Source organism: Mytilus edulis, chromosome 10 (assembly GCF_963676685.1).
Source record: "Mytilus edulis chromosome 10, xbMytEdul2.2, whole genome shotgun sequence".
NCBI classification, from domain to species: Eukaryota; Metazoa; Mollusca; class Bivalvia; order Mytilida; family Mytilidae; genus Mytilus; species Mytilus edulis.
The window spans coordinates 20,689,720-20,702,822 of NC_092353.1; the positions used below are offsets into that span (position 1 = coordinate 20,689,720).

Sequence of the window (13,103 nt, forward strand, 5' to 3'; positions counted from 1 at the left end):
TTCGCGCTAAATGAAGTTTGCTGTTAAAAATTTAGATTAGCAATATTATAATTCTGCGGGTTGAAAATGAAAAATGAAGCACTGTAGACAAATGACGTAAACTAGAAGAACAAAGAGTAGTTAAGTTGATGGAACCGGTTCAAAATGTGAGTTGTAACAATTATTTTCAATGAGGAACAAGGAAATATCAGTGTTACTTTAAAAGTCTAAGCATGTATAGGCTTTATGCCCCCTAAATGTTAAAACATTATTTCCTACCCGAAGAAAATAATTCAAGCCTGAATTAATTAATGGTAGTTAGATCTGTTGCAATCCAACGATGTAGATGTAGAGGTCCTATATGTTCCCTGACATCCCAACCCTCCCCCTTTTCAAATCTTGATCAGTTGTATATAAAAAAAAGAACATTGGATAAAATAAATAATGCATTTAAAGCATAATTTAATCAGTCTGTTGTTACGATTCATTATCAAACATAAACACAAGCGCATAGAACTTTCAGGAACAGTACCGCACCAAAAAGATAAAACTACCCAACATTCTGATATTGAAAAGATTTCATATCACATCGATAAACATTTACTGTAGAAGACACGATCCAGTGTGATGCAAAGCAAAAAAAAATGTTTTACGCAATTTCACGGTAGAAAAACGAATTGCTGGAGAGTTGACTCATTGGTAATCTTACCACATCGACTTACTGTTATATTGATTATGAAAATAAGCAGATGTGGTATTGTTGCAAATGTCCACAAGAGACCAAATTACACCAAAATGACCAACTTAAGATCGCCGTACGGCTTTGACTATCATGAGTAATACCCATAACTCATAGTTAGCTATAAAAGGCACATAAATGAGAAATATAAAACAATTTAAACAACAACAATTATTCTTCAGTATTGAAGCCTTGTTGACCGAAAAGAAGAAGAAGAAAGCTAACGGCCTGGTTTATGTTCAAAATAATAAACAACGACAGCCACTCATTGCGCTCTTCTTGTTTACACATTATCAATTAAAAAATATTAAAAGCTATATTAAACCCCAAATAAACTCATACTACAACAACCTGTTGATGGATAAGTTGAAATCTATTGATGATAAAAGTAAATTAAATTTTTATGAAGGACTTGAGCCAAATCTATTGATCAAACCTTACCTCTCTAACCCAAACTTTGAATTTAGAAAATTAATTACAAAACTTAGAATCAGTGACCATTCATTATTAATTGAAAAAGGAAGGCATTTTAAAATTCCTCGCGAAGAGAGACTTTGCAAAAAATGCAAAGTACTAGATGATGAGAAACATTTCTTAATAAATTGTTCTCATAATTCAAATATTAGATTTACATGTTTTAATTGCATTAACAGAGAAAGTAATTCATTTGCTAATCTCACTGACAATGACAAAGTTATATATATACTTAACCCATCAACACCGACACAAGTGAATAAACTAGGATCCTTTATAAAAAAAGTCAATGGAACTGAGGACAGGGGACCCCTTAATATTTACCTGAATTTGTGTATATATATTGAGTTAATTAGTTATTGTCTTTATTTGTTTTTGATGTTGTTATATGTCACAAACTGTAAAGTTTATATGGCAATAAAACTTTGAATTGAATTGAATTGAATTATCTTTTAAAAATGTTTCACAGTATCGCATGACGTTTCTTAGTTCTTAGAGTGTCTATCATTCGGGTGTTGCTAAACGACGGAAACGAAATACGGAACGAAAAGAAATAATTCTGTGCCGTTCCTTTCCCGCCTTTTGGCAACACTCGTTGCACTTAGCACTTATCCACGTTTTCTCGCATACATTTTAATGTTGAAAACGTTCTTTATCAGCCTCGTCTAATTAACTAATACTATGTACCCTTTATTGATTAAATTCCAAAGGATGAGCTCAGTCTAGTAGAATTTGTAGACAACTTAAACATATTTTGCAAATTAATATCATCGTACCCATGCAAAGCTCTATACACTTGGACCATTTCTAACGACCTCTTCTGTAGTGTTGGTAGGAGGTTTTCAATATTTCTACATAGCTTAAGTTTCTTCATGCATGGTACCTGTTTGGTAGCACGGCGCTGAATCGTTACAATTTTTATATATGGAGACCACGCTATGATTGGAATGTTCCAACAACGGACGTACTATCGATTAATACGATATTTTTCCAAATAGTTGAAAGAAATAAGGGTCAATGCTAAAATCTCTCTGACCTTTATTCCCACCATTAGAAATGTGTTTTTCAAACTTAATCCGGCTCCTCTGTAATTAATCCCATGCAAGTCCTTTTCTTCAGTTACTGGATGTTTAACTTGGACATAATTATCTTTCTTACCTATCTAGACTATTTATTATTTTGACGAAAGTTTTACATTTACTTGCATTACATGATGATTTCCATTTTATACATCAATCGCATAATTTATCTAGATTTGCTGGTCACTAGTTTGTAAGAAAATCTTTTCATTATAGGTGAGAAAGTTATATGTTAAAAGCCGTATGTGTCGTGGAGGGAACTTACATAAAGGGAACAGTCTTTTTCACTCAAAAGGTAATTTACCATTTTTTGTTTGTCAACACTCTGATAGCACGATGCATATCTTGTATAGTATTATAGCCCTTCCTTGCATATACATGATTTGAAAATTTTAAATATAATATTGTATATTTCTTGTATTTACTTTGTTCGATTAATTTTATGGATGAAACTCACTTTGGTTAGATAATTAGAATTAATAAGGTCTGAGAGCGAAACCGTGACATATAAATATACTATCTTTATGTAGTGCTGATTTTCGGACTGCTAACACAAAGGTTCCTGGTTCGATTCCCGTTCCGGGATGAAAATTAATGGGACTGAATTTTCGGCTCTCCCTTGACACCATTTGCGAGTATGGTCTTGAGGAAACGATGATAAGTCTGTCGGAAGGGGACGATAAATTTTCTCGGAAAAAAATCATTGGATATACAGCAGTTTAACAAACATTAACTTTGATCATTGAGAAGCTTAATATTTCCTTAACAATACAATGTGATTAAAACGTTGAGCTGATTTTACAGAAATATCTCTCCGTAGTGTTAGGTATCTCGAATTTTTTTAATTGCACGGAGTATGTGCAACAATTTTGCATAAAATGTGACACACTCTTTAAACTTTCCTTAGACAGACTAAACAATTTGTAATTATTATCCGTTAATATAATGTACTTCTTTAAACGCAGCAAGTTTAATTTTCTTAAAGATACACTAAATATGTCACATTGTATATCAAGACATAGCTTAGAGTAATAAAAAAAAAAAACTTTCAGCAAATTCACTTGTGACGTCGATCTTGCAAAAAATCGACTTCAAGAAATGAGAAAGTATGCTACATGTCTCCGAAGTTGTATCATACAGAATGCTTGAAAGGGAGGCAGGCGAAAGGTACAATGATATTCAAACTCATAAAACTAAAACAAACTGACAATGACATGATAATGAACAAGAGAGACAAACAGCAGTTCACAAAAAACATCATAGAAAACTAAAGACCCAAAATTGCCCCGTTTCCTGCTTTAAGAACGTGTCACGTGAAGATACAAGTGCGCAGACACGGCGTCCTCGATTTGGTAAACAATATTTTAAATGACAAGGGCATTAATACGTTGATTAATTGAATTCAATCATAAAGTGACTGAAGCTATATTCACTTTTATTTTGGAAGTGTTTCTGGTCTTCTTACCTTTACATATATTTTCAGGGGCGGATCCAGCCATTTAAAAAAGGGGGGGGGGTCCTAACCCAGGACAAAAAGGGGGGGTTCCAATTACATGTCCCCATTCAAATGCATTGATCGTCCCAAAAAAAAAGGGGGTGTTCCAACTTTTGTAAATTTTGTAAAACATTTTCACATTGAAATGAAATTCATGTATGGAATATTTAACTTACATATATTATGTTTTTTTTATTCTTTTATAAGTCATATACATTGTATACGTTATTACGTTTATTAACTAAGTAAAGATTCGTCTAATATTTAAAACATTTTTCCCTAAATAATTAAAGACAGACACATTTTCATTTGTAAACTATCTAACATTTGTAACAAACATAAACTTTTAGCAGAACCAAATACAATGAAAGTTTTAATTAGGCACTGGCTTCCGAAGCTGTACAAAACACCTTACAAAATATAGATGTATTTCGTCTTCAAGCCATTGTTCAACTACTAAATTGTCTATTCATCTTACTTGTCTATTCAACTTACTTGTACACTTGATACAATCAAAAACCTGTTAACAAATTGTTCAAATAAGGCCTTTGAAAAAAGTAGAATAAATTACTTTTATAGTGTCGAAACTCGTTAGAAGTACTTTATAAATTCCATGCTTATATTGGTGATTTTAAATCTGTTCACAGTTTAGATTTTTAATCTATATACCACTTTGCCTCATATTCTTATTAAGAAAAAAATAACACTCCTAATAAAATGGGCATTTAACAAGTCAAAATGCGAATATATATATTCTTTTATGTATTTTTTTTGTTACAATAAACAATGGAACTATGTCAATTGGACCTGCTTTGATATTATAACTGCCCTTGAATTTTTACTAGATAACCTTTTGTTCTCTTTGGAGATTCTATATATCGTAGTTATTGGAATTCCAATGGCGACTAACAGTGCACCACTTATTGCGACCTGTTTCTGTATTATTATGAGTTACAATTTATGACTGAAATCAGTAAAAACACATCGAAACGACATCTGATACATAAAAAAATAACAATACTTTTAGATATTTGGATAATATATTGGCTCTCAATAGTTACGACATCAATATTTACACTTGAGAGATTTATCCTGTTGAATCAACTTTAAATGAAGACAATACCAACATTGAACACTGCCATTTCCTTGATGATTAACGGGACGCTAAATACAAAAAATTATGATAAAAGAAATGATTTTCCCAATTGTTAGTCATTCATTTTTAGCTCACCGGGGCCAGAAGGGCCCCATGTGAGCATATGCCAGCACTTGGCGTCTGTCGTCTGTCGTCGTAAACTATTTCAAAAATCTTCTCCTCTGAAACTACCTTCAAACTCTTACTAAATGTTCCTTAGGGTATCTAGTTAATAAATTGTATCCGAAGTTTTGATCCATTTACAAACATGGCCATCATGGCTTAAAATAGAACATAGGGGTCAAATGCAGTTTTTTGCTTATATCTCAAAAGCTAAAGCTATAAATACAAATCTGACATGGGGTAGAATTGTTTAATTGGTCAAGATCTATCAGCATTGAAATTTTCAGACGAATCGAACAACCCTTGTTGGATTGCTGCCACTAAATTGGTAGTTTTGGGGAAATTTTGCATAGATAGATATAAACTGAAAACAACAATAATGTTCAGCAAAATAAGATGTACAAAACATTTCTAGGAACAAAATTGTCAACTGACCCCTCAAGGAGTTATTGCCCTTTTAAGACCATTTTACAAAATTTGTTCATCAAGTTTGCTAACATTCAGAAATCTTCTCCTCTTAAATCAAGGTGAGCGATTCAGGCTCTTGAGAGCCTCTTGTTTAGATGGTGACGTTCCCTTGTCACCATCTTATGGTGTTTATATGTCTCAACTTGTTCGATTTGCTTGTTTTTGTAACAATGTGTTAGATTTTAACGAAAGAAATCTATATATTACTGAAAATTATTTCACCAGGGGTTTTGATATCACAAACAAGTCAAAACATTTACATAAATTTCTTTTCGTTATAAGGCTTAACAAATACCGTTATGCGTAGTAATTTGCACGGGTGAATCCACCCGTGCATACTAAGCGGGAATTTAAATCATTCGACGGTTTGCATTCAATCAGTCTAGACGTTTAATTCAATTGTTGTTAAGGTCTGTTTGACTTTCTTCTCCTTCATGTCTGACGAAGAAATCCAAAGTTCTCCTGAACGTTCATCTGCAAGAATTCATCATAGGAGTGAAACTGATAATCCTACAAGCAACCCAACAGCTGATGCATTCTCGTTGTTTTCCAAGCATTTAGACAGCGCATTGGAGAAACAGAAAAAGGAGATCTTCACAGTCTTTGAAGCTAAAATTCCAGCCTTAAACCAACCTACAAGTAAGCCTGACTTTAAGTTCAAATTTATTAGCAATAGAAAGCAGTGTGAATTTAATGACCAAGTGTCAAAGGACATTGATATTTTGAAAGCCGCCATTTCTTCAGATAATCGTGACTTTGCCTTACAAACTATTGAAAAAGTTCAACAAGATATTGCTGCTCGTAACAAAACTGTTAAAATTGGTGACAAACATGGTTGGGACACCGTTAGCGAGTATGAAGGTAACCCTCTTGCTGATAACTCTGATGATGAGCGCCGTCTACGACAGGCCGAAACCAGGGCAGTTCGTAAAAGAAAGGCAGTCGCACCCAAAGACACATCAAAGAAATTTGCAGCTGATAAACTTTTTCGTGGCTTTAGCGAAACACCTGAAGCAAGAAGCTACAACAATGGTTCACAAACAACACCAAGATATAATGGTCAAAGATCCAGTACCTCAAACTTCAGAGCAAGGAAAGGACCGTCTCCCCAGGACACCTGCTACTACTGTGGTGCCACAGGACACTGGTCGTCTAACTGTCCAGAAAAAAGTCACAAGTCTAACAACATCAGCAGTTCCAAATGAGGTATTATCTTTGATTGACTTTAATTTATGTTTAGACACATACGAGTATGAGAATGAGTCAGTACAAGTTTATAATGTAAAAGGTCGATTATATAATAGCTTACAATTTTGGAAAGAAAAACTTTTATTGGCTGATAGTTTAAAAAATTTAGTTTTACCTATACTTGAATCTGGCTATTTTTTGAAATTTACCGATACACCTACTTCTGTATTTTTGAATAACAATAGATCTGCTTTTGAACACAAAGATTTTGTTAAACGTGCAATTGCAGATTTGGTATGCACGGGAGTCGCTAAGGTAGTTAGCACTCCCCCTTTTGTTGTTAATCCTTTATCGGTGTCGGTCAACTCGACTGGCAAGGAAAGGTTGATTCTTGACCTTAGACATGTGAATCAATATGAAGTGTTGTCTAAATTTAAATATGAGGGTGTAAAAGAGGCTAAAATGTATGCAGCAAATAAACATTTTGCATTTAAGTTTGATTTAAGACATGGGTACCATCATATAGATATGCATGTTGAATCGCAAAAGTTTCTTGGGTTTTCATGGAAAAGTGACGATAAAATTAAATATTACACGTTTACAGCTTTACCTTTTGGCTTGAGCTCAGCTTGTTATATTTTCACAAAAATGGTACGCCCTCTAGTAAAATATTGGCGGAGTAAAGGATTCAAAATAATTGTATATCTAGATGATGGACTTGGATTTGAAGATACTGAAAAATTATGTTTAAAAGTATCAAAAGAAGTATTGTCAGCTGGGTTTTTGCCAAATTATGAAAAAAGTGTGTGGAAGCCACAAAAAAGTTTAGACTGGCTTGGTTTTGTATGGGATTTACATAGAGGTATTTTAAGTGTACCCGAACAGAAAATGTTGAATATTTTGAATTATATTGCTTTATCACTTGTAAATCCTTGTAATACGACTGCAAGGAAAGTTGCAGGGGTTATTGGTAAAATCATTGCTTTATCACCTGCATTAGGTAATATATGTAGAATTATGACAAGACATTTACATCACTTAGTAAACGAGCGATCCTCTTGGGACTCTAGAATAAAATTAGATCTTATGTCTATTAAAGAGTTAGAATTTTGGCATTATTCACTAAAATCTTTACCTAATTGCGTGTTAGCACCAATACAGAGACTTCCCGAGAGGTTAGCTTATACTGATGCAAGTTCTTATGCGGGCGCCGGTTACATTGTGAATTTTTCTGATCAAATTGCGCATCAGATGTGGACAAACGAAGAAAAGCTCAAAAGTTCAACTTGGAGAGAGCTAAAGGCAGTGATTTTGACTTTGAAAAGCTTTCCGGATCATTTTAAAAATAAATTTGTAAAATTATTCACTGATAACCAAAACGTAGCTCACATATCTGAAGTTGGCAGTATGAAACAGGATTTGCACAATCTAGCTATGGAGATTTTTTATTTTTGTATAGAAAACTCGGTGTGTTTGAAAATTGAGTGGATACCAAGAACTTTGAATACTACCGCGGATCAATATAGTAAAATATTTGATTTTGACGATTGGTCGGTGTCGGACAGAATTTTTTATTATTTTAATAAAATATGGGGACCTTTTAGCATAGATCGATTTGCTAACAGTAACAATACTAAACTCCCAAGGTATAATTCAAAGTTCTTTGATCCTTTAACAAAAGGAATTGATGCGTTCACGTTTGATTGGTCAAGCGATAATAATTGGCTCGTGCCACCTGTATCTTTAATAGCTCACACTGTAAATCATATTCAATTATGTAAAGCTAGAGGTACATTGGTTATCCCTAAGTGGAAATCGGCAGTTTTCTGGCCGATGCTGGTGTCGGTTGACACTGGCAAGTTTGTTAGTTTAGTGCAAGACTTTGTTGAGTATGAAACCCCTTCTAATTTTTTCAACAGGGGGTCTGTTGAGAATTCTGTTTTCAACGAAAGCAGGTTTATTTCAAATGTGCTTGTATTGAAACTTGATGCCAAAAATGTATGAATGAATTTTGAGAAAAAAATTCTTTATGCGGACCTTGCCGCTTTTTGTTTTAATGATACTGTAACTGTAGATTGTACAGTGTGCATGTGTTGAATATGCGGACCTGGCCGCTTGTGTCACGGACCTGGCCGTGATTTTCTGTCCTTGAAAGGATATTGCATATCTTTCCATTTCTTTTGCAGATCTCTTTGAGTAAGGAATGGAAAGATATCTACAAACTCTCGCGCAAACCTGGGTTACATAATATCGCTTTTGCAGTTATGGATATGGCTAAAAAGAGTAAATCAGATTCCACAAACAAGAAATACGATTTATATTTTAATAAATTCAAAATTTGGTGCAGAAAGTTCAATTTAAAGTTTTTGCCAGCGGATGTATCTACAGTTTCCTTGTATCTCACAGAGTTAATACAATCAGCTTGTTCAGTGTCCGTACTTAATTCTAACTTTTACGCAATTAAGTGGTATCACGAACTGTTTTTATATCCAAACCCTTGTTGCAGTTCACTGTCAAACATTGTCTTAGAAGGGGGAAAAAGAATTTTGGCGAAACCCATACAAAAGAAGGAACCAATCACAGCGGATATAATTGTTAAATTATTCAACCTGTATCATGATATTTCTAACTTGTCTAACTGTAGGTTACTATGTATGTTATCTTTGGCTTATGCGGGATTTTTTAGATACAAAGAACTGTCGCTTATAAGAATGAGTGATATCAGTTTTCATAATACACACGTTGAAATTATAGTTCACAATAGCAAGACCGATATTTATAGACAAGGTAGTATAGTTATGATAGCAAGTACAGATATGCCGACTTGTCCTGTTAAATTTTTAAAACATTATTGTAATTTAGCTAGTCTTAAGATTAATTCTTCGGAGTACATTTTTCGTTGTTTGCAGTCCAAAAAAGATACTTTAGAATTGAGTAAATTAAATAAGCCTTTATCTTATACTAGAGCCAGGGAAATTCTTCTTGAAGCTTTGTGCGCAATAGGGTTAGACAAAAAGCAATTTGGTTTGCATAGTTTACGAAGCGGAGGCGCTACTCAAGCCGCTAACAACGGGGTTTCAGATAGGCTTTTCAAAGTTCACGGCCGTTGGCGATCCGAAAATGCTAAAGACGGATATGTGAAAGACAGTATTGATAAAAGACTTTCTGTCTCTAAAAACCTTGGCATCTGATATGCACTCTTTCGCCTTTTGTCTCGACTGGATGCTGCAAACCTACATCACATAGAATATTTGTGTTTGTGTATTTAAGCCTTGTATAGAAAAGAAATGCTTTATGTTCGGTTGAACCCGTGAAAAAGAACATAAATAAATTTCTTTTCGTTATAAGGCTTAACGAATACCGTTATGCGTAGTAATTTGCACGGGTGAATCCACCCGTGCATACTAAGCGGGAATTTAAATCATTCGACGGTTTGCATTCAATCAGTCTAGACGTTTAATTCAATTGTTGTTAAGGTCTGTTTGACTTTTCTTTAATTTTTTGTTCTTGTTTTTAAAACAATTTTTGTTCTATAGGTACTGTCTTTCACACGTATAAGCTATTTCTTATAGAAGTATATTACAATTCAACAGACACACATGTACACTGTCCAAAGTTACAGTATTTATTCAATTTCATGTTTACAATCATTTACATGTAGTTGTGAATTGTTTCTAATTTTTGTAATTGTATTTTGTAGATTGTGCAGGCTGTTGATCATACTTCTATAGTGAAGAGAATGTGATAAGGACTGTTTTTTGCGTAACACCTGCCATTCTAAATTTTTTGTTCACATGTTGTTATTATGTTCCGAATTTATTATTAAATGACTGGATGCTGCAAACCTACATCACATAGAATATTTGTGTTTGTGTATTTAAGCCTTGTATAGAAAAGAAATGCTTTATGTTCGGTTGAACCCGTGAAAAAGAACATAATAAATTTTATCATCGGTACAAACACATCATTTGTAAATATCAACATGCATGTACAACTTATACGATTAGGTATTTCACATCCAATCTTTTATGGTTATATACTTTACAAAGCACAAAGATGTCGACATTCACCTAAAAGCTAACAAAACAGATTTTGGCTTTGATATTGAATCACTTATAGGGTCTTAGCATCGGAAATAAACACATTTATTTTAAAACCAGTTGTTGGCATGTTACGGGTTATTTTCTCCTCATAAATTTTATGATGACAGTGGCGGATCCAGAACTTTTCCTAAGGGGGGCCCCGCTGACTGACCTAAGGGGGGCCGCTCCAGTCATGCTTCAATGATTCCCTATATAATTAACCAAATTTTTCCCACAAAAGGGGGGGAGGTGCGGGCCCCCCAGGCCCCCCTGGATCCATTAATTTGATGGAAACATAACCTTTCTATCAGTTTAATTGAGGTTTTGAGCTGGCATGTAAGTGACTGCTACTAGTCCTTTGTTAATTTTTTTAATCATCGTCATTTTATTTAGTACCTTTTGTTGCCTATTCTGACATCGGAATCGGACTTTCGGTGAGTATTGCTGTGTGTGTTCTATATTTACATTGGCTAGAGGTAAAGGGGAGGGTTGCAATCTTACAAAACATGTTTAGGTATCCTCGACGCATTTCTGCGCCTGTCCCAAGTCAGGAGCCTCTAGCCTTTGTTAGTCTTGTATGATTTTAATTATATATTTTTGAGTTTAATATGACGTTCAATATCCCATTTTTTTAGGGGCCAGGTGAAGCACGCCTCTGAGTGCGGGATTTTCTCGCTGTGTTGAAGACCCATTGGTGGTCTTCAGCTGTTATCTGCTCTTTGGTCGGTTTGTTGGCTCTTTAACACATTCCCCATTTCCATTCTACATTTTACCAAACAAGTTTTGCCCTATTTGAGATCTCTGATTAGAAAGTTAATTATCTGGTGATCATCATTTTAAAAATTAGCATCATCGTTAATTATGGTCTTAGTGTTAAGGAAAAGCTTCGACAAAGGATCTGTATTTTAATCAGATTAACTATGTAGATAAGATGGGTGTTATTTAATAGATATATTATAAAACATTATTTCCGAATCTTGGAGCCCAAAAAAGGAGCCTTATCACACCTTCTCATTTGAGTAAACATTTTTTACTTTCTTCATTTTGTTTAAGTGATCACACGATCCTATATTATATGTATCTGTTATCTTTTCTGAAAAGCTCAAATGATTAGGGTTGAAGTCATAAAACTTTGCTTAGTGCTCGGAGCACAAAATTCATGCTCGAAACATGAAATCCAGCATTTTGATTGGTTGATTTTGGAGTATGCGAACAAAAAACTGACTCGATCTATCGAATTATCAACAAAAAAAAACAACAATTATATTTGTTAATAGAAATTTTTAAAATGAACTATTCTAGAACATTTGCAAATATGTGTAAAGTAGAAGAAGGAAGACTTTTGTCTCATTTACAAATGTATTTAGTTCTAATATTTGATAATTGATTACCTTTCAGAATAGTGATTCACCAGTCATGGTAAAACCTTGTTGTTTAGCATCTATTAAACCAGTAAAGTCCTCTGTCTGGTTTAATAGCTGCTAAACAACAAGGTTTTACCATTTATGAGTTTGGAGACATCACAAATTGTAAGTATAACAAGAATGTGTCCATAGTACACGGATACCCCACTCGCTCTATCATTTTCCATGTTCAGTGGACTGTGAAATTGGGGTCAAAACTTTAATTTGGCATTTAAATTAGAAAGATCATATCATAGGAAACATGTGTACTAAGTTTCAAGTTGATTGGACTTCAACTTCATCAAAAACTACCTTGACCAAAAACTTTAACCTGAAGCGGGACGAACGGACGAAAATCTGCATCCATTAATAGCAAATCATCGGCCTTTCATCTTTCATATGGATAAGATCTATCGAAAAATACACTTGTTCGTCTGATGAATGGTTCGCTTCCTCTCATATCAGCGCTGCCTCGATTTTTTACGAGCAGTCGTAAGCATATAACAATATTTACAACACATCGTATCGTAAGTTTCTTTCGTGAATACAAATTACAACATACGATATCGTAGACCTTACCTTACGACAGTCGTAACGTTACGAGAGTTTTGTGAATACGGGGCCAGTTTCGTAAGTGGGTGCATTTTAAAAATACATGGTCTTTAAAAGTATATTGAGAATGTAATAAGAATATAGGGGACATTACGATGTGGATACCAAGTAGCCTGTATCCCAGACGCTTTTAAGTCTGGTGCAAAACCAAATGTATTGCTAAACCAAATCATCTTTTTATCTATATACCAAAAAAAATAAAAAAAATGTTTTTTGCAATTATTGTAAATATGTTTAGCTTTTTAATTTGTTTCCCTAGTATGTGCCTTCTTGTAATCTTCAACATATTGAAGTTCAGAAGTATTATGTAGATGTAGATGTAGATG

The 13,103-nt window shown here is 34.0% G+C and overlaps 2 protein-coding genes and 1 long non-coding RNA gene across 3 annotated transcripts; all 3 read left to right on the forward strand.

Annotated features, from left to right (window-relative positions):
- Window positions 1-8: 8 nt before the first annotated feature.
- LOC139490606 (uncharacterized) lies at window positions 9-12,247 on the forward strand. Its single transcript, XR_011656368.1, has 3 exons — window positions 9-146; window positions 2,488-2,566; window positions 12,161-12,247. It is a non-coding gene; the product is annotated as an uncharacterized lncRNA (long non-coding RNA).
- Window positions 5,830-10,493, forward strand: LOC139490603 (uncharacterized). The gene is made up of 2 exons (XM_071277491.1): window positions 5,830-6,698; window positions 10,381-10,493. The coding sequence occupies exon 1, from the start codon at window positions 5,927-5,929 to the stop codon at window positions 6,695-6,697; it is 771 nt and encodes a 256-aa protein (XP_071133592.1). The 5' UTR covers window positions 5,830-5,926; the 3' UTR covers window position 6,698; window positions 10,381-10,493.
- Window positions 8,831-9,982, forward strand: LOC139490602 (integrase/recombinase xerD homolog). Its single transcript, XM_071277490.1, has one exon. The coding sequence runs from the start codon at window positions 8,945-8,947 to the stop codon at window positions 9,869-9,871; it is 927 nt and encodes a 308-aa protein (XP_071133591.1). The 5' UTR covers window positions 8,831-8,944; the 3' UTR covers window positions 9,872-9,982.
- Window positions 12,248-13,103: the final 856 nt, after the last annotated feature.

Excerpts from the sequence above, each read along its gene's own strand:
- LOC139490602 (XM_071277490.1), top strand. The coding sequence starts at position 8,945 with ATGGATATGGCTAAAAAGAGTAAATCAGATTCCACAAACAAGAAATAC.
- LOC139490603 (XM_071277491.1), top strand. The coding sequence starts at position 5,927 with ATGTCTGACGAAGAAATCCAAAGTTCTCCTGAACGTTCATCTGCAAGA.